The sequence below is a fragment of the Monomorium pharaonis genome, chromosome 11, assembly GCF_013373865.1.
Source record: "Monomorium pharaonis isolate MP-MQ-018 chromosome 11, ASM1337386v2, whole genome shotgun sequence".
NCBI classification, from domain to species: Eukaryota; Metazoa; Arthropoda; class Insecta; order Hymenoptera; family Formicidae; genus Monomorium; species Monomorium pharaonis.
In genome coordinates this window covers 5,902,105-5,920,554 of record NC_050477.1, presented here as the reverse complement: position 1 = coordinate 5,920,554, position 18,450 = coordinate 5,902,105, and the positions used below count along the sequence as shown (strand labels likewise).

Below are 18,450 nucleotides of genomic sequence, written 5' to 3'. Positions count from 1 at the left end.
TATACATATAGCAAATTTATTTTAGATATCTTACTTTTCATTAATAAAGATCATTCTTGCAATAAGTGTGAGTAAAATATAACATCTTATTTCTTGTAAAATATTAGTTTTATAAGCTATATTATAATTAACAATACAATTAATAGTTTTGCAATATTTTTTGCATTCACATGTAATGTTGTAAAAATATACTTCGTACCTGGCAGAGAAACAAAGTGATATCCGACACTTTGGAAGAAGAATCATTTATAGAACTTATTTTTTCGAGATGTTCTTTCCTCAGCTTCGGTTTAATTTGTTCGACTAAAACAAAATGGTTAATAGAAGTAATCATATCAGCATTAATCAATTGTATTTCTCATTCTAGATTCATACGTAGAACATTATGTACCTTTCCAGTTATTATCACTACATGATAATTGAACAAAATATTTATCTTTTGTCTCGTCGTTATGTGTGAAAAATGAGATTTTTATATATGACTGATCATTCTCCTGTTCAAGAGTTAAATGCACATCCAAATTTACTTTATAAATATTTGACGCACGCTTAATGGCATCCCACTGTAAGATTTTCTTCGTCTTTCTTTCTTCTTGTTCTGGAAGTATATTAAAGTGAGATAGAAATGAATTGATTAGGTGAGAAACATTGCAATAATTCTGCGGACTTCAATGTAAGTAAACAGCTGTACTTACGAAGCTTTAGGTCCTCTATTTCCAGTATCAAAGTTTCTCTTTGCAGTCGTGCCTTTTCCAGGTCATCTTTCAGATCTTTTTGCAACTTTATTGTATTCGATATCTTCCTGTCAGTTAATTTTTGCTGCAATATAACAGTGTCTATGTCAGACTTCGTCTTATTAATTTCCTGCTGCAGCTCTGATATTTTTTCAATGTTGACAGATTTTTTCTTACTGCAGTCTGCAAAATGATAACAAAAGATTATTCTCACAAAAAAAACAATTTCTCGTATTCTCTTGCTACATCTATCGACAAGTCTTTGATTAGTTTATTCTTGCTAAATATACGACGGGTACCGTACCCTTTTCGTAGAAAAATCCCTGTTCGACCTTAGTATCAACGTACGATCGAAACTCTCGACACGACGATATCCACTTATCCAGAACGCTGTGGTCGTCTTTTTGGAAGGTGTCGAATAAATTGCACTTGAGTACCTCCATATCCATCGCATTCGCGAACAAGTCGAGTATATAACTATACAAATCAACTGATTTGACACGCGAATTATTCACATGGTTAGTTAGTTACTCCACTCATAACTGCTGTTGCAGAATGCATTCAAAATATCTTGAATGGCAGTAGCGCCAACGTCGAGCCGCAAACATCGCTAGATGAATGTTCCCAGTCGGTAAAGTCAAGCATCGCGAACATCGTGTAAATTTTGTTTTTTTTTCTCTGAATATATAAGAATATTACAAAACTTAAATTATAAAAGAATATATTTCAATGGAAAATGCCTCACGCCTATATTCATGAGTGAATCAAACTGAAATATCATAAATACATGCTTTCCTGACATCTATTTTTCTATTGATTGCAGTCAAAAGCAATTTTAATTTATTATTTGTAATGCATGTAGACACATTCATACATATAAAATGTATCTTTTTCAAATCAGAATTTACAAAAGATTTCTTTGAAAATTAAAATTTCAAATTTAAATTACATTTAAAGAAATTATGTACTTTTATCTTACTCAAAATATATATGAACTTGGCAACAACACTTACGAGTTAACATAAAACCAAAATATTAAAAATAATCACAGTTAATATTACAGCAGAATAAATAAAGGATTAAATTCAACAAATTATATTAAAAGAGAACTACTTCTTATTGTAATGTTTTTTTTTAATAAGAAACGATCTTTGAAAAGATTGATACATAGCCCAACTATCAATACACATGCGTTATACAGTATATATTCTTTAAATTTCTTTAAACAGCTTTAATACACACGTATCTTCGGTATGCATCACAGCGGCACAGCTCGTCGTATGGGTACGCGAACAGTTGTTTGCACATTTATATTATTAATGCATTTGCAAGGAAATGCATATTCATTGAAAGAAATTAATGCTCTTTCAAACCGTGAGTCTACTAATAACCGATGTATAACCGATGCAATTCTCATCAGCGGAATTCGCAACTATCATTGCGAATATCATGCAGAAATTCACGCATTACAAGTTACCTCATATATAACATCGGAATTGTAACAAAATTTTGCATATAAATTTTTACTATGAGAGTTTTGTCGATAAATACAATCGATAAGAGCAACCAAATGATAATACTGAAGTGCTTCTGACTTCTTTACAGTTACTCAAACACTATCGTCGATTCGATATTCGACACTTCCATCTCACTCCAAGGTACCTCCGTCACTTCCAGACTTCCTTCCTTCAAAGTTATCTGCTTTTTATCTTCGCTCTTGTCCATCGATTCTATCTCCATGGAACTTATATCTGATCTTGTCACCTTCCCCGAATTGTCAATATCAGTCATGTCAATTTGTTGCAGAACATAAATTGGTTCCCGGGATAACGTGGAAATATCTTTTGCAGGAAAATTTGTTTCTTTTTAAGATCCATTTGTGATAACATTAATTTGTCAATAGTGTGAATACTTACTTGTTGGTATGCCACTTAATGCATTAGATGCATACGGATGATCGTAATTTGAGAAACTTATCAGTGGTGGCGGTGTGGTTTGAGTGACTGAGATTGCCCGAGGCAAGATTGAGTGAGTCGGCTGCAAAAATGTTAACTTCATCGCCTCATCCTTATTGATAATAATGTCAGAATTATCTGCAACATATCAATAATGTCACGAATTAACAAGTGGCAACAATATTGCATAATGCATCTTTTTTTTGTGTGTTAGTGCAGCCAAACCTGTTTCATTCTCTTTGTTCCCCAAGTCGTTTGCTTTGCTGCAATTGCGCTTTTTACTTTCCTGATGGCTCTCCGAGATGTTCTCACGAAGATTAGTGACTATCTTTTCCGTGATGTGATCTCTCAAGTGCTGCATCATAAAGGAATTGAGATGTGTGGTGTATTTACACTTGTCGCATTGCAGCCAGGTCTGAGTTTTCGCCAATGTCTTCTTGTTTCCAGAATTCGAGTTGGACGTCTCTTTCGCCTCGGACTTCGTGATCTGCGGCGGTTGACACGGCTTCGGCTTGTCGTCATTAGCACGTAGCTCCCCATCTGCCAGGGAATATTTTTTCTCCAGGAAACGCAGAATGTAGTCGCGCGCCTGGCGCATCTCCGTCTCCAGTCGATCGAGGGTGTTAACGAGGATGCCGCAGCTGCGGCATATCACGTCATCCTCGGATATCACGACCATGTATCTGCGACAGGAAATCGAACTTACTTAACGTCTGGCCGGCACACGGGGCTGGCAAATAGCGTGCAGGCCGCTAATTAATGCAGATTTATCACCCCTCGCCAACCAATTCTCCGAGTTTCTCGATTACCCTGGTCCGCGAGCTTTGCGTTCTGCACGTGGGCAAGGCATAGAAGCGGCCGAGGACCTCGGCGTCGCAGACGAAACACCGCGACTGCTCCTTCGCGTTTTTGTTACCGTTTTCATTACTTTCTCTGTTCATGACTCCGAAAATGCGAGCGGAATCGCGATTCTACTGTCAAAACTAGTCGTAGTACTCGGAGTCCAACGGTTGTTCGTGCATATCACAAAATCGAGCCCAAGAAGAGGTTATGTTAGGTTAAGATTGGATTAGGTTAGACCGTAGGCGAGGAAAAAACAAATCTCTTTATTGGAATTAGAAAATTTATTTATGATGAAGAAATTGTTTGGAAACATATATTTATTTGCTAAAACAATTACTTAATAAGTTGAATTTTAAAATAGGAGATACGCGGTAACGTTCAGATAGACGTCACTGTACGCTTTTCTGATTTAATCTTCAGTTTATTAATTCTTGTTTACACAGTTGAAGCAAAAATTATTTGTGCTTTATGCTAAAGAAATTTTATTTGAAAGTTGTGAACAATTTTAGAGATTTAAAAGTAATGATTTTGACCTGAAAAATAAGGAATGTTTCGGACGGCCGTAAAGAGGTATTGTTAAAAAAATGGCTCCATCCGGTTTGAACAAAAATTCTTTATAGCATATATTTTAATTATGTAGACACGAAATCATAAATGCAAACATTTGTAGATTTCAACTAATTCTTTTCTTCGAAGGCAATATATTCATGAACACAAGATTTTCCTATTTGATGGGACATGCAGGAATAAGTGGCTTATTATGAGCTATTACCATCAACTCAGACCTCAGACTATCACTGTTATTTGCGCAGTAAGTTAAACAATTTTTTAAACTAAATCAAGTGTTAATAGCTTATAAAATTAATTTAATTATGTTAAAAAAATTGCGTAAACAAAAAACTAGTTGAAAGTTGTATTAAAATTAAAATTAAATTAAGTTAAATTTGGAAAACAGTTACATTAAATTTGATTATTAATTATGGTAATAATAAAAACATTATAATTTAAATTATTAAATCAATTTAATATTTTATACAGATGACGACAAACATTTAATAATGGAATGACTACATAAAATCGCTTTAAAAACAATGAAAGGTTGTGATATAAAAGAAATGCATGTAAAACAATCAAGATAATTTTACATTGTCGTAAAAATTATGAAACAATTTCTTACTATTATATTAATTATTTCACTTTATCCTTATTTTATTATTAATGCTATAAAAAATAACTCGCGATATTAAATTATATTTTAAATAATAGTTTTTAAAGCATCTTTTTTTCCTACTTTTACATTTAACTTAAAGTAATTATTGAGAAATATTATTTTATATTTGCAGATCCATAAGAAATAAAATATAATCTCAACAAAAACAACCTTCGGTTGATAGCAGTCATATAAAGTACTTTAATAAAAATTTGTTCTCAAAAGCACTAGCGGATTCTAGGAGGGAGGTTGGAGTTAATCCCTCCTTTTTTCAAATAAAAAACAAGTTTTACTGAATCCATTTAAAAAATTTAGTAAAATGATGCAGACCAATTAACGCGGGCGTCTGTGGATCAAATTCTTATGCATAGGATTCAATGTGTTCAAACTGTCCGATGTCCGATATACGATGTTCAGCGAAAAATTTTATCAAACCCCCCTTTTCTCCCCATTATCGACGTCAAAATCCGCTAGTGTTTAAAAGAATATTAAAAAATTTACTCAATTGATTATAAACAGTGATAAAGCCATTTTAATTAATCATCAGATTCTTTATTTTCTACCGTTTAAAAATATGTTTTAGGTATTGTTTTTAAATGTATTTTTTTACGTTTAAAGCATTATGATTTTGGAATTCAAGTAAAACTGATAAATTTGAAATTTTGAAGAGTATCATAGTTATACATTAAAATTTGAGATAAATAACGTGTCTCAATCTTATCTACAAATACACTAAAAGTGCTTGAAATTACTATACAATTTTTTTTTTTGAAATTCCATGCCTTGTCCTATTGCTTCAGAGCTTAATTACGGTTCCCATGTATTAAATTCGTTTTTCAAAACATTGTCCTAAATGAATATTGATAATGAATAGTATTAAAGCCATTATATCGAAGAAGCTATCATATCATAATAAAAAGGAAAAACGGAAAATGTTGCGTACTGTCGGCGCGATTCGCGCGCGTACGACAATCTCTTCATGTCGTACGAGCAGCCTAAATATAGAGTGACACTGTGGCATTAATTTGTTGAATGGAAAGATAGGTGCGTTCATGCTCGAGGGGGACCGAGCATCATTGTGGGGTAGATCGTGACGGGGTACGGCAGAAATCTCTGCATCCGTGCGAGCCCTTCCTCAAAGTCGTGCTCGGTCAAGCGTTCGGCTCACGTTAAAAAAAGGAAGGGGTGACTCGAGCCCCACAGAGGTTCCGCATTCCAAAGATCTCGGAAGTGATCTCGCACGTGGAAGAAGCAGAACATTATCATTTAGCAGGATGTCGAGATAAGGTCCAGCGCGAGGAAGAAGAAGAGATATCGACGGCATAGGAAAACCGCATTTATTGGATCATAATAGTTGCGTATGTATTCACTTGCGATTTCTGCACGAAGCAAACACCTCGATCGTTTCTTCGGCAGTGGACGTCTTTGCTTCTTTGAAGTTACGTGGGAAAAGTATCTGAAACAAAATTGTATCTGTCACGTTACTCTTTATAATTTAATTGTTAATTGGTTTGTAATTTTATTGCAAGATTAGTATTTTAGTACGGCGATCGTTTTGTATGATTTTAAGATTCTTGATTGAATGAGAAAGACGGGATCTTTCCATCATGCGTTGTCGTCGTCGCGGGACGTACAGTATGAGACAGACTTATTACGTCATCCGCGGTGCACAGGACACCATGAGTTAAATAATAAAATAGGACAAGGTTGTGACGATATGAGAACGCATTCGGCTAACGCTGATTCCCGGAAGTGGCTCGTTATTCATCGTCCGTCATCATCAAGACCCTTGTCTATTATATGTCATACCTTGTACGCGCACCTCGCGCTCGTGCGCGCGACGACGATGACCGCGAGTATTATCATGAGAGAACGCAAATTTCATCTATTATTTATATTAGGGACTTATGTCATCATCTCCTGTACATACTCTTCTCGTAACATCCGGTCATTCTCAAAGGGTTTCCTGTTTGTTAAGGTCGACGTAACTAGACAGAACGAGGTCGCATTACAAAAACTTCCTATTATAGACGACAATTATCAATCAGCCCTTCGTTCCTCCTTGTCTCTTTCCACTTCTCACCATCGATTCAACGGCCATCCCGTTCCAGCGTTTTAATCTAGAAAGAAGTGAACAAGTTAGCACAGTTGGCGAGCCGGTCTCCGCTCGCGGTCCTGTTAGGATGAGGTGAGTGCTTCAATTTCGATCTCATCTCGCGATTTCGTCGCCGCAACGAATAATGCCTTCAAGGGGATCGACCGGCCGTCCCAAGGTAGACAGATCCACCAGTCCTCTGCCGAGAAAACCGGCGGCGAGTCCCGCGACTCCGGTGCAGGAGCTGAAGGCCCTCTTCGCCGAGCCACAGAACAGCAACAAGACTTCCTCCAATGGCGAGAAAGAGTCGGACTTCCGATTCGAGGCGATACAATGTCTCAAGCGACAATCCTCGATCATCAAGAGACCCAAGCTTTTACCGGAACGAGGCACTTGGAGCAGCAAAGTGAGATGCTGGCCAATATGTACAATATCTGAACGAGACGTGCATGTAACTTATAAACACAATTTTCACATTTTCTCTCTTACAGATCGAATTCATTTTGTCGGTCGTGGGACTGGCCATAGGTTTGGGTAATCTCTGGCGATTTCCGTATCTTTGTTATAAAAATGGCGGCGGTGCTTTCATGGTACCCTACTTCATCGCGCTCGCGCTGGCCGGTATACCCATGTTCCTGATGGAACTATCCCTAGGCCAGATGCTGACGATAGGTGGTCTAGGTGTTTTTAAGATAGCCCCGATTTTCAAAGGTGATTTTAGAGAGCATTCGAGCCTTAACTTCGTTGAGATAATTCCAAAAAAATGGTGATTATGGTTGAACTTCACATACACACAGGCATTGGGTATGCAACCTGCGTGCTTTCCTGTTGGACCAATGTGTATTACATCATCATTCTCGCTTGGGCGCTTTTCTACTTCTTGGTCTCCCTACGTGCTGGTGAGCGACTTTATTTCATATTTTGTAGAAGCACAGTACTTCTGAAAGCAGTTTTATTTTTGTATTCTTTGGGCTGTAGAAAATTGTGTTATTAATCAATAATAGTCAGAAATTGTTATTATTTAATAGTAGTAATATAAATTTTACACGCAGACGTACCCTGGAGAACTTGCGACAACTCATGGAACACGCGCTATTGTATCACGCCCGACGAACGTTTGAACGTGAGTTGCTGGCAGGTCGACCACTGGCAAAACAATCTTACCATATGTTCCACGTCCCTCGGTAACTTAAGCCACGGGTTGTTGAAGGATCCAGTCAAGGAATTTTGGGAGTGAGTTACTAATTCCGTAGATATTTTAATTAATTACAGTGTGAGAAAAAAGTACCATCCGCCTTTCGTTCGTATAAAAAGGAGACGCACCCTGATGATTTCTTCGGGCATCGAAGACGTGGGTGGGATAAGATGGGAATTAGCCGGCACCCTTGCGGTCGTCTGGATTATGTGCTACTTTTGCATTTGGAAAGGTGTCAAATGGACCGGCAAGGTAAAGCGAGCATGCCTATGATGAAGTCTTGTTTCGGACGTGAGTTGCGTGTGAGTTATACTATGTAATGCAGGTCGTCTATTTCACGGCGCTTTTTCCGTACGCCCTGTTGGCGGTGCTGCTCGTGCGAGGCTTGACTCTTCCCGGCGCTTCGGAAGGTTTGAAGTATTACGCTACGCCGAATCTCTCGAAACTCGGTGATCCCGAGGTAAATCCGTCCCGATACGATTCTCGTTGATTTCTCGTTTAACTATACTAAAATATAAATATTACGATTATTGACATGATCATTACGTGCATAGGTATGGATAGATGCGGTGACACAGATATTTTTCACTTACGCTCTCGGCTTAGGTGCATTGGTAGCCCTAGGCAGTTACAACAAATTTAACAATAACGTTTATAAGTAAGAATCTGTTATCTTTTGTGGCTCATTCGTTCGTTTTTCTTTTTCTCTTTTTATTTTTCTTGTAAGATAAATTATATGCAAAATTATTAATAAATTGCAGAGATGCTCTCATTGTATGTGGAGTAAATACTTGTACCAGTTTGCTTAGCGGAGTAGTCATATTTTCTGTAGTCGGTTTTATGGCCCACGAACAACAGAAACCAGTGGCCGATGTAGCCGCTTCTGGTAGTTACTTGTCATTATTTATCGGTGTTTCAAATTATGGTAACACTAATAATTTTGTTCTATTTCTATTATTTTGATCAGGTCCTGGTTTGGCCTTCTTAGTTTATCCCTCAGCGGTGTTACAACTACCCGGAGCATCCATTTGGGCGAGTTTATTCTTCTTTATGCTCCTCCTGATAGGGTTGGACAGTCAGGTAACGTACGTTCATCGAATTTAAGGATCGACACCCATATTTTGAAACTAGCACGGATTAATGTTAATGTTAAAAATAAGTCGCATTCCAGTTTTGCACCATGGAGGGCTTCATCACCGCCGCTGTGGATGAATGGCCGCGATTGCTCAGAAAACGGAAGGAACTATTCATCGCAATCGTATGCTTGATCTCCTATCTGGTCGGGCTTTTATGCGTCACGGAAGTGAGTAAATTATATTTTTTAATTCTTTGATAGTAAATTAATCGTTTAGATTTCTATGATATTGATGAGAATTAATTTTATCTTCAGGGCGGTATGTATGTGTTTCAACTCTTGGACACGTATGCTGTAAGTGGATTTTGCTTACTCTTTTTGATGTTCTTTGAGTGCATCTCCGTCTCATGGGCATTTGGCGTGGATCGATTTTACGATGGCATACGGGATATGATAGGTTACTATCCCTGTTTTTGGTGGAAGATATGCTGGACGTTTACTACTCCTGCCATTTGCGTGGTAAGATCTTGTCAAGTTTGTCCAGACGATAAAGTGCATAGAATTAATGTACTATCGTTTATTCATTACGTTTCTTATAGGGCGTTTTCATCTTTAATATCATCAAATTCGTTCCTGTGAAATACCTCACGTACGAATTTCCATGGTGGAGCCATTTGTTAGGATGGCTCGCGGGTCTTTCCTCGATGTTATGCATTCCAGGTTACATGATTTATATCTGGATTGTTACACCCGGAACTACCTCAGAGGTACATAATGTCGCGCACGCATGTAAAGAGAAATTACATAATATGTTAATAATTATTCTTTTTCTTTCTCTTTTTACAGAAATATCGGAAATTGATAAAAATAGAAGATGATGTTGCTGCTTTACGGAAGAAACTCAATCCAGTCAAAGCCGCTGCCATCGACGCGGAGTTTGAATTATAAAATCGCGTTGTGTCTTTAGTCACACAGATTATGCGATGTATGCAATAAAGTATAGAACCTTAATGGAAAAGATTTGAGCACAATGGGATATATGTTTTGCGATTCAGAAATGCATCAAATTTCATTAGAATAGCGTCAAGATGAGATGATATCATTGTGTATTTTACTCACTATGAGCGCATTGAGAAAAGAGATGTTTATGATTAAACTAATCTATTATATATTTCTTATAATCTGCTTCCAACATACCGCGAAAAGAAAATGAAAATAATAAAAATGTATTTTACAATTCGTTCGAATACGTTATATTCCTCTCGTACCACAATTATACATCCTATGCATTAACAAGATGATGCTAAAATTTTCGAAACAGTTTTTAGCTGAACTAATATAAAAATTAAATATTTTTTACACTTAAATGCTAAAATATATATAACTCAACGATGTCAAAAGAACATCTTGATTATGTTTCTGGATTTTTTTATAACGTTACAATATAAATTATACTTTGAATAATTCTAAATGTATATACTGCTCGTCATATACAAAGTAGACAGTAAATATTTTAATTCTTCATTGCAACCATGGTGAATATGTTGTAAAATCTCAGCTCTACAAATTTTTGTTCTGCATCTGCTTAATGCGTACAAGAAGCTGCTCCTTCCATTGCTCTTCTGAGATTGCATTTGCCCACTGTGGAATAGAAGTTTCAGGAATGGTAATGGACGCCATGACGGATTTTACTTCTTTAATTTTAGTCGCATCTAATTCAATGTCAGAACGATTGTGTGGACAGGACCAGACTTCTAATACCTCAGAAGAATAACTCTGAAATATTATAGTGCATTAATCGCAAACTGATTTCTTACAATTTTATTATTATTATTATTTATGGATAAAAAAAAGAAAAAGAGACGAGATATTTGTTTTCGTATTTTAAAATACGGTCGGTTACTTAATTTATAAAAGATAAAGAAAAATGAACCCAGTGTTCTCTTTCTTTTTAAAAATATATGCTAAATCTATTTTTATATTTTTACATGTAAATTATAATTGATCTTTTTGTCTGCAAAAAGATTTTTGACTGTTTTGGATATTATTTTAATGCAATAACTGATAAAACAGAATCATTTTGAAGATTTTCATAATAATTTCATTTTATTTAAAAAAGTCTCACTTGTTGGATTTCAGTTGTTGGGACAGACAACACTTGGCTAGATTCGCCATATTCAGATAGCCATTCGTCATTCTGAAACAAAAAGAATGTTGAATTAATCATAAAAGCCCTTTGTCTTAAAAAATGTAAGTATTACTGATTTGTTTGCTAAGATACCTCTTCTTCGCCTAATATAGGATCGGCATCAGTAGGTATTTGGGATAAGGGTACATATCCCGCCATACCCATATCTTCGTCTTCGCTATCTTCTTCATCATTCGTCGCTCTTGCATCTAGGACCACATTGGAAACTGTTAAATTCTCCTGAATAGGTTCTTGCGTGGGCTCCGGTGACATGATGACAGATTCAAGTTAACTCTGTAATTATCAACAAAAATTATTGAGACAAACATGAACACTAAATATAATTTAACATGATTATTATTCATGTCAACACAACAGATACTCCTTAATTCTCAGCAATACTGATATCAAATTGATATCAATATGTAATAGCAACAAAATGTTATACATCATAAAATGAATATGTAATTTATTCTATTATTATCATATAATTTGAGAAAAATCGTAATATATAAGAAACAAATAAATAATTTTGATTACATGGCTAGAAAAAATTTTAAAACAGCTAAATATGGAAAATGTAATGAGTTAATGCTTTATTTTTGATAATGAGAAATTAACAGGCACAAATAAAATCAATTTCGATAAACTGAACAAAAATAATTTAACGTCGAACTTTTTTCATTTACATGGGTTTATTTTATTTACCATTTTCCAAAGCGTGCACTTGAAATTGATCGAGCAGCACCGATTTTGACAGCTCACCGTCGATCGTCCTTACAAGCACAAGTAAACTACGCCATTTTTGACTGCTTGTAGCACTATCTGTCAAAACACGTCCTAAGGTTGCAGTGAAGCTGTCTGAATTGTAGTCGGTATTGTAGAACACGTGTTTTTATATTTAAAAAAATTGTGTATATATTTATTTATATTTATATAATTTTATAGAATTAAATATATATAACATTTTATGTGTAAAATTATTGAATTTAATTAACGAAAAAAGGTTAAATTGCAACGTTCTTATATTTATTAAAGAATCACGTATGTATAAAATAATTAAGAAATGTATACGTTTACAACAATTCTCAACACATTTTTTTTTTCATAAAAAATAGCTTAGCTAAATAATTTAAAAATTACACATAAAAGCAATTTTAAAGCAAAGACTTAATCTGGCATATCATTTAAAATTAAATGCAATAGTCGCATAAATATATATGTATGTATATATATATGGTATATATAAAATCAATATTAGCCCAGAACAGTTGTAATAAGAGTATAAATACAGATTTAATTACATTAAAAATTCACTAAACTAAAAAATAAAATTAAATAAAATTGTCAAGTATTGCATCAAAATTCGTGTTGAAAAGCACATGACAATCTTTATCAGTAGAAATTGAAGACATCGATCAAGAAACCAATGTAAAAGTGAAATTTAAAACATTATAAGATATTTAACAACAATTATCTAATTAAGACTTAAGTAATTTTTGTTATTAATTACAATTAATAGTTAAAAATATTAAATAATTAAATCAATTATTTTTTTATGATTCATTCTGTTCAATTACTTATTTCTAAATAATCAATTAATCCCATCATTAGCTTAAATCCGAATCTGTTTTAAACCATTTAAATACCTAAACTATAAATCAAATCTTAAATAGCTTAAATAGCTTAAAAGTTTTGGAATACACACATTGTTTAAAACTTTATAATATTATACTAATATTAAGAAAGAATATGCATCTATCTATCGTGAGATATATATAAGATTAACTAACAATTATAACGCATTATATGTGTAGAGCAGACAAAAATTATCAACAAAAATTCGAATCAACATTTGGTGATAACTGAGAACAGAATCAACTTATTGTTGCATGAATCTGATTGGAATAATGTAGAAATTCTAAATAAAGAAAAATTTTTTAACGAAAGACTAATCTCAGAAATAATATACATCCATAAACAGAAACAAGCGCGTAACTCTTGCACACAGATACAAGTCTCCTTGATCCCTTCTACTTTGCTTTTTCACAAAAACATAAGTTGTTTCCATTTCTTAGTGAAATTATCTTGTCATGCTGTCTGTTTATTCTAACGCGAAACTCAGAACTGTTTACATTAGAATCGCTGAAATCTTCTGAATTTGTAAGTCTTCAATTTTTATTTAATTTTATTTGTATGTGCTTAAGTTTGTAATCTAAATATTTTAATTTCTTTAACGTAATTATGACATACATTATATTTTGGACATTAAAAAAATATAGAACTGATTCGTTATTTACACTTTGAACATTATGAAGATTAATTAATTAGTATATTTTTCAACTTTATGTATACTCTTTCAAATTTGTACTGATGGTCCAAACTTAAGACCAAAACGTATACATTGCTACGTATTTTATTAATATATAAATTTATGTACACGAAGAACAGCTCTAAATTAGCATTATTCCTATTTTACTTATAAAGATTGTACATTATAATGAAACAGCAGTACTTAGTTATGTTTAAACAAATTTTTTTGCGTTAACGTTTCTTTTACATTTCATTGTTTCAATTTCACAAAAGTTTCGTTAACGTTTCTATTATTCATCCTTTACATTCGACTTACCCTTCGATCTATATTTTTACCAGGGAGAATCCAAATAATAATATTATCCGAACACTTAGATATTCCTAGATCCAAACGTCAATTCTATTATTCCAACAACCGTTGATTTAAAATTTGCAAATTTTGTATAAAGAGTCAGAAATATATGCAGGTAGAGATATCTAGGAGAAAGAGCACTGCAATTGCTACAGCAGATCACCGTACGGATAGAGTTTGTAAATTCGCATCAACAATGCAACTGATCCGTCGATGAAATAAAAAAAAATTCGCCTATATTACATTGTGCAGATTTTGATTTTGTAGACAAAACATTTCGGCGATTCGCTGCTACGCTACCTAGCACGCGAGCAAGGAATTAAGGCTTATCGTATACTCCCGACGAGAGCTGGTGGAGGAGCAAAAGGAAGGCGCGCGCGGGATGAATGAGCAGCGGGCCCGACGTTAAGCAGATCAAGTTAAAGTAGTAATACGGTGCATCTCCGTAGAGACGGCTGGTATGTCGCGCAGCATTCCATCCCGTCGAGACATGTCACAGGTCGAATTTCTCGTCCTCTCGGCCGTCCTCCTCCTTGCCTGCTCAGGTAATCATCTTTCCGGTGGTCTCTCGCTCTCGCTCTTCTCCTCTCGATTTTCGGTAATTTTAATTTCACCGATTTAATTTCTCGGTTGTCAATTCCAGTGTACGCGTATCCGGAGACCAGCCTGGTGAACGAGAACGCCGCGCGGGCGTCGATCGAGACGGTGCTGGAGCGCGAACCGGCGACCTTCAAATTGTACACCAGGTGCGTACGATTCTTTCGATTCGCGACGAGGCACAAAATTGAAGATATAAAACGTTGCTCGTACACATCTTGAAGAGTGCGCTACGCGAGATGGTAACTGTACGTACGTACGCGTGAAAAGTCAGCCCAGTCGATCTCGGAAGAGAAGACGAAAATGAGTAGCGGTTGTCACATTTGCTCGGGGGGTTGTACTGAGGATATCCTTCAACATCCGGACGCGCTTCACCCCCGGAGGCGCGCACCGATCGCGCACACTCTCGTCTCGAGACTAAATTGCATCATGCTGGTGGACCGCGTGTGTTTATAACATCGTTTTTTTTCTTCACCGTACCGAGAGTGCGTTTCCTTCGGACGTATTCCCGAAAATAATTAATTTTACATAACTGCAATTGTCTGCCGCGGGGGTGGGGGAGTATCTTGGCGCCGATCGGGAATCAGTCACACGCCGACGCGGCTAATTTCCATGCACCGTGGCCGCCGTTATCGCCGGCCTGCCCCGTGGAGGATGCGTCAATTTTTTAATGATACGTGCAATCAGCGGGCATTCTATTCTCAGCGCTGACGTTCGATCGACTATCGAGTGTCGAGGCGCCGCGCCGCGTTGACGCCTTAATATCGCGCGCCTTTGATTTGACTCCCGCCCTCCCTTTTTTTTCTTTTTTTTTTCTCTTTCTCTCTCTCTCTCTCTCTCTCTCTCTCTTTTTCCAGCAAACAAGCCGATCGAAGAAGAGCGAGAGAAAGCACTTTTTTTTTACATTCTAACTTCTTCCTTTGTCACGTTGGAGAAACAAGTAAGAAATTTGTACGCGTGGCAATTATCACTCGAGCTGAGATTGAAATATTTATTGTGCCTGAGATGCATCAACTTCGTCTTACTTTCACGATTATTGTTTCGCACACAGGGAAAATCCGTTCGGCGAGGAGCAATTGTTTCTGAACAATACCGAGGTGCTGTACGCGTCGCATTTCAACGAGAGCCGGCCGACCAAGTTTATCGTTCACGGATTCAGCGATACCGGAAACGAGGGCTGGATACGTGATTTAATAGACGGTGGGTGAGAATGGCACGATGCGGTTGCGTCACTGCGGTATTCGCATTTCTTACTACCGCCTACTTTTGCAAACAATCAGGGTCAGCCTATTTCGGTAAACACGGAATCGACGTCGTTGTCGGTTCAAGGGTCAGCGCGATAGCGGCTTAATTAATCGTTTTGCAAGTTTTTACTCCCTCCCTCTCTCTTTCTCTCTTTTTTATTGCCAGAAACTTTTCACGGAAGAGCTTCAGGTTTCTTTTTATGTCACGATTCTTTCTGAAGCTCCCGCTTGTCCTCTGAAACGTTGTCTCCAAATAAGAAAAAAAAAACATTTTATAATTACATTTTTTAGCGTATCTGCTTCATCAGGATGTGAACGTGATAGTCGTTGGTTGGGGAATCTTGGCGTCCGACGCCTATCCAGTGGCGGCCAAAAACACGCGTCTTGTCGGTGAATATTTAGGCCAGTTCTTAGACTTTTTGAGCCGAGATTCGAATCTGGAATATAAGGATGTGCACATTAGCGGTCTTAGTTTGGGTTCTTACGTGGCGGGCTTCGCCGGAGCCTATCATGACGGACGTGTCGGAAGAATAACAGGTAGATATTAGAATCTGCATACAAATGTGATCAAGTTCGAGGACATCGATGAAAAGTATCGTAACGTTTCACAATGAAATTATTTATTACAGTAATATTTTTCCTCAAAGAATTCTTATTACAATTTAAAAGATATTGAATATACAGATGAATATTAAATAAAGAACGACACTATGCAAATTGAAGTTGCAATATTCGGTTGGGATGTACCGAAGTACACCGATAAGACAACATTGGAGCACGGGCTGTAAATGAACAATGCAGTTACGATACTTGTTATCGGTATCGACGAATTATGAGAGCAAAAATATGCATTGGTTGTATGTCGCGAGCATAATCTCTCATGATTTTCTCGGGAAGGACTGGACCCCGCGAGTCCTCTGTTCGAGACCAATTCTAGTATAGTCGATCCAGAACACCGGCTGGATCCGACCGATGCTCAATTCGTTGATGTGATCCACACTAGCGGACCGGTGTTCGGATTCTCGGCGCCGTTGGGACACGCCGATTTTTATCCTAACAACGGCAAGATCCCACAACCTGGATGCACTTTTGGACCGACGATAAGTAAGCATTCGTTATTATTTATATGGAGAAGTTATTCTTTATATGGAGAATAGATCTGTTTCTATTTTTAGGAGAGGGGGGGGGTTGCGCACAGCTTATCTTCTTTTTTTCTCTTTAATGTAAAAAGAAATAGAGAAAAGATGAACCGTGAAAGAAGTTGAGAAGAAAAGAAGAACAGGCATACTATTGAAAAAGAAATGACTCCCCTGAGCGACGTATATCTTAATGCTTCTTTGTATTACAGCTTACTGCAGCCATTCGAGAGCGCATCAGCTTATGACCGAGAGCATCGGCAGCACGGTGGGCTTCAAGGCGAGAATGTGCGACAGCTGGGAAAAATACAAGGATCAATTTTGCGATTACAATCCGGTCGTTTTGATGGGCGAGTACGCCTCCACCTCGTAAGATATTCTCTTCGTTTATATTTTTACATTTGCCGATTATACAGTTCATAATGATTTGTATTTTTTTCGTTCAGGTTGCGTGGCAAATTTTACCTAACGACCAACGACGCTTCTCCCTTCGCACTACCGTAAGCTCTTCTGAATGTCGATTTTGACGGGTTTCTTCTATAAGAATTTGCAAACTACAATTTGCGAATTTCACGATTATGGCTCGACCGACGATCGCGCAATAATCTGTACTAGTCATTGATAAGTTACTTTATTTATGAAATTCTTCGATTATGAGTGCGTACCGAACGTATATCGTGTCAGAATGTATCCCTAATATACGTAATGCTACAGAAAGAGTACAAATTACATTATTAACTGAGACTACGATTTTAAATGAATATACTTTTTACAATAATCGACACATTTTCCACCTCGCCAAATTTCCTATCTTTTCAATAAAATTGCCGTTTTTTTTTCTCATTCTTGGTCTCTCAAAAAATCCCGAAACAATATCATCAAATATCAGAGAAATAAATGCAATAAAGTAATAAACCAAAAGTCCAGTGTAAGATAAATATGCAATCGAGCGAAGGAATTAATATTTTAAATCATAAAAATGCATGAAATGAAACATTCGTAAGGGACTTGCGCTTTGAATATTTGACAATGCGACGAACGTAGCCTTAGGAATGACCGCTTTATTCTTCTTCAAGCTCTTGGTATAATCTCTGTGTAACCGGTATAATTTAAGAAATGTCTCGTGAAAGTTGGAAATTACTGTTTTTGTCACGTCTACTGCTCGTTTCCTGCGCAAACGTCAACATTATGGCCCGAGATTATTTTATGTATAAAGACGTGTCTAATGTCGTAGCGTTTTCCTGCGGTGATCTCGAAAGTGCGTAATAATATCTGAATAGATTAAAATGGCTCGCATATAATTATTACAAGCTTCTCCTGCGTGACAGGTAATGTAAAATTCGCGAAGACATTCAACGACGTTTTTATTATGACATCGACGTGGAATCTCGAATCCAACGATGGATCATCGACACGTACTATTAGGAAGCTTTTACAGAATAACTATCGTAATTTAGGCGTATTCGTGGACGCGCGATGCAACAATTATACTATAATATATTCCGAGGTAAAA

General features: G+C 36.4%; 5 protein-coding genes across 10 annotated transcripts; 2 read left to right on the top strand and 3 right to left on the bottom strand.

Moving 5' to 3' along the window:
* Nucleotides 1–2: 2 nt before the first annotated feature.
* Nucleotides 3–1,319, bottom strand: LOC105835697. The gene is made up of 4 exons (XM_012679188.3): nucleotides 1,039–1,319; nucleotides 696–917; nucleotides 392–598; nucleotides 3–303 (listed from the first exon to the last, which is right to left on the bottom strand). Exons 1-4 carry the CDS (start codon nucleotides 1,181–1,183, stop codon nucleotides 167–169), a joined length of 711 nt encoding a protein of 236 aa, XP_012534642.1. The 5' UTR covers nucleotides 1,184–1,319; the 3' UTR covers nucleotides 3–166.
* Nucleotides 1,320–1,847: 528 nt separating this feature from the next.
* LOC105835698 lies at nucleotides 1,848–3,668 on the bottom strand. Of its 2 annotated transcripts, none has more exons than XM_012679189.3 (4): nucleotides 3,464–3,668; nucleotides 2,915–3,372; nucleotides 2,651–2,827; nucleotides 1,848–2,575 (listed from the first exon to the last, which is right to left on the bottom strand). In XM_012679189.3, the coding sequence occupies exons 1-4, from the start codon at nucleotides 3,628–3,630 to the stop codon at nucleotides 2,340–2,342; spliced, it is 1,038 nt and encodes a 345-aa protein (XP_012534643.1). In that variant the 5' UTR covers nucleotides 3,631–3,668; the 3' UTR covers nucleotides 1,848–2,339. The 2 variants fall into 2 exon arrangements, with proteins under 2 accessions (XP_012534643.1, XP_012534644.1); XM_012679190.3 differs by having other exon boundaries at nucleotides 3,499–3,657.
* Nucleotides 3,669–5,849: 2,181 nt separating this feature from the next.
* LOC105835702 (sodium- and chloride-dependent GABA transporter 1) lies at nucleotides 5,850–10,344 on the top strand. Of its 5 annotated transcripts, none has more exons than XM_036293979.1 (15): nucleotides 5,850–6,100; nucleotides 6,854–6,930; nucleotides 6,994–7,243; nucleotides 7,329–7,548; nucleotides 7,635–7,736; nucleotides 7,890–8,070; nucleotides 8,152–8,284; nucleotides 8,358–8,492; nucleotides 8,587–8,690; nucleotides 8,794–8,918; nucleotides 9,000–9,112; nucleotides 9,204–9,335; nucleotides 9,423–9,626; nucleotides 9,707–9,874; nucleotides 9,954–10,097. In XM_036293979.1, exons 2-15 carry the CDS (start codon nucleotides 6,926–6,928, stop codon nucleotides 10,053–10,055), a joined length of 1,974 nt encoding a protein of 657 aa, XP_036149872.1. In that variant the 5' UTR covers nucleotides 5,850–6,100; nucleotides 6,854–6,925; the 3' UTR covers nucleotides 10,056–10,097. The 5 variants fall into 5 exon arrangements, with proteins under 5 accessions (XP_036149872.1, XP_036149871.1, XP_012534647.1 ...); XM_036293978.1 differs by having other exon boundaries at nucleotides 6,721–6,930; XM_036293980.1 differs by having other exon boundaries at nucleotides 5,853–6,100; nucleotides 6,721–6,930; nucleotides 7,020–7,243.
* On the bottom strand, nucleotides 10,345–12,134 carry LOC105835705 (male-enhanced antigen 1). The gene is made up of 4 exons (XM_028191593.2): nucleotides 12,004–12,134; nucleotides 11,389–11,589; nucleotides 11,233–11,304; nucleotides 10,345–10,883 (listed from the first exon to the last, which is right to left on the bottom strand). The coding sequence occupies exons 2-4, from the start codon at nucleotides 11,566–11,568 to the stop codon at nucleotides 10,668–10,670; spliced, it is 468 nt and encodes a 155-aa protein (XP_028047394.1). The 5' UTR covers nucleotides 11,569–11,589; nucleotides 12,004–12,134; the 3' UTR covers nucleotides 10,345–10,667.
* A 702-nt stretch (nucleotides 12,135–12,836) lies between these two features.
* LOC105835704 (pancreatic triacylglycerol lipase) lies at nucleotides 12,837–17,780 on the top strand. Its single transcript, XM_012679200.3, has 7 exons — nucleotides 12,837–14,505; nucleotides 14,604–14,706; nucleotides 15,609–15,757; nucleotides 16,093–16,338; nucleotides 16,699–16,905; nucleotides 17,150–17,306; nucleotides 17,384–17,780. Exons 1-7 carry the CDS (start codon nucleotides 14,421–14,423, stop codon nucleotides 17,439–17,441), a joined length of 1,005 nt encoding a protein of 334 aa, XP_012534654.1. The 5' UTR covers nucleotides 12,837–14,420; the 3' UTR covers nucleotides 17,442–17,780.
* Nucleotides 17,781–18,450: the final 670 nt, after the last annotated feature.

Excerpts from the sequence above, each read along its gene's own strand:
- LOC105835698 (XM_012679189.3), bottom strand. The coding sequence starts at position 3,630 with ATGAACAGAGAAAGTAATGAAAACGGTAACAAAAACGCGAAGGAGCAG. Across the intron at positions 3,373-3,463 it reads GGAGAATTGGTTGGCGAGGG|ATACATGGTCGTGATATCCG; the intron begins GTGATAAATCTG and ends TTCCTGTCGCAG. Across the intron at positions 2,828-2,914 it reads GAACAAAGAGAATGAAACAG|ATAATTCTGACATTATTATC; the intron begins GTTTGGCTGCAC and ends GATATGTTGCAG.
- LOC105835705 (XM_028191593.2), bottom strand. The coding sequence starts at position 11,568 with ATGTCACCGGAGCCCACGCAAGAACCTATTCAGGAGAATTTAACAGTT. Across the intron at positions 11,305-11,388 it reads CTATATTAGGCGAAGAAGAG|AATGACGAATGGCTATCTGA; the intron begins GTATCTTAGCAA and ends TTTTTGTTTCAG. Across the intron at positions 10,884-11,232 it reads CAACAACTGAAATCCAACAA|AGTTATTCTTCTGAGGTATT; the intron begins GTGAGACTTTTT and ends ATAATATTTCAG.
- LOC105835697 (XM_012679188.3), bottom strand. The coding sequence starts at position 1,183 with ATGGATATGGAGGTACTCAAGTGCAATTTATTCGACACCTTCCAAAAA. Across the intron at positions 918-1,038 it reads GGGATTTTTCTACGAAAAGG|ACTGCAGTAAGAAAAAATCT; the intron begins GTACGGTACCCG and ends ATCATTTTGCAG. Across the intron at positions 304-391 it reads TAGTGATAATAACTGGAAAG|TCGAACAAATTAAACCGAAG; the intron begins GTACATAATGTT and ends ATTTTGTTTTAG.
- LOC105835702 (XM_012679193.3), top strand. The coding sequence starts at position 6,983 with ATGCCTTCAAGGGGATCGACCGGCCGTCCCAAGGTAGACAGATCCACC. Across the intron at positions 7,549-7,634 it reads GATAGCCCCGATTTTCAAAG|GCATTGGGTATGCAACCTGC; the intron begins GTGATTTTAGAG and ends ACATACACACAG. Across the intron at positions 9,875-9,953 it reads CACCCGGAACTACCTCAGAG|AAATATCGGAAATTGATAAA; the intron begins GTACATAATGTC and ends CTCTTTTTACAG.
- LOC105835704 (XM_012679200.3), top strand. The coding sequence starts at position 14,421 with ATGTCGCGCAGCATTCCATCCCGTCGAGACATGTCACAGGTCGAATTT. Across the intron at positions 14,707-15,608 it reads ACCTTCAAATTGTACACCAG|GGAAAATCCGTTCGGCGAGG; the intron begins GTGCGTACGATT and ends TTTCGCACACAG. Across the intron at positions 17,307-17,383 it reads GGCGAGTACGCCTCCACCTC|GTTGCGTGGCAAATTTTACC; the intron begins GTAAGATATTCT and ends TTTTTCGTTCAG.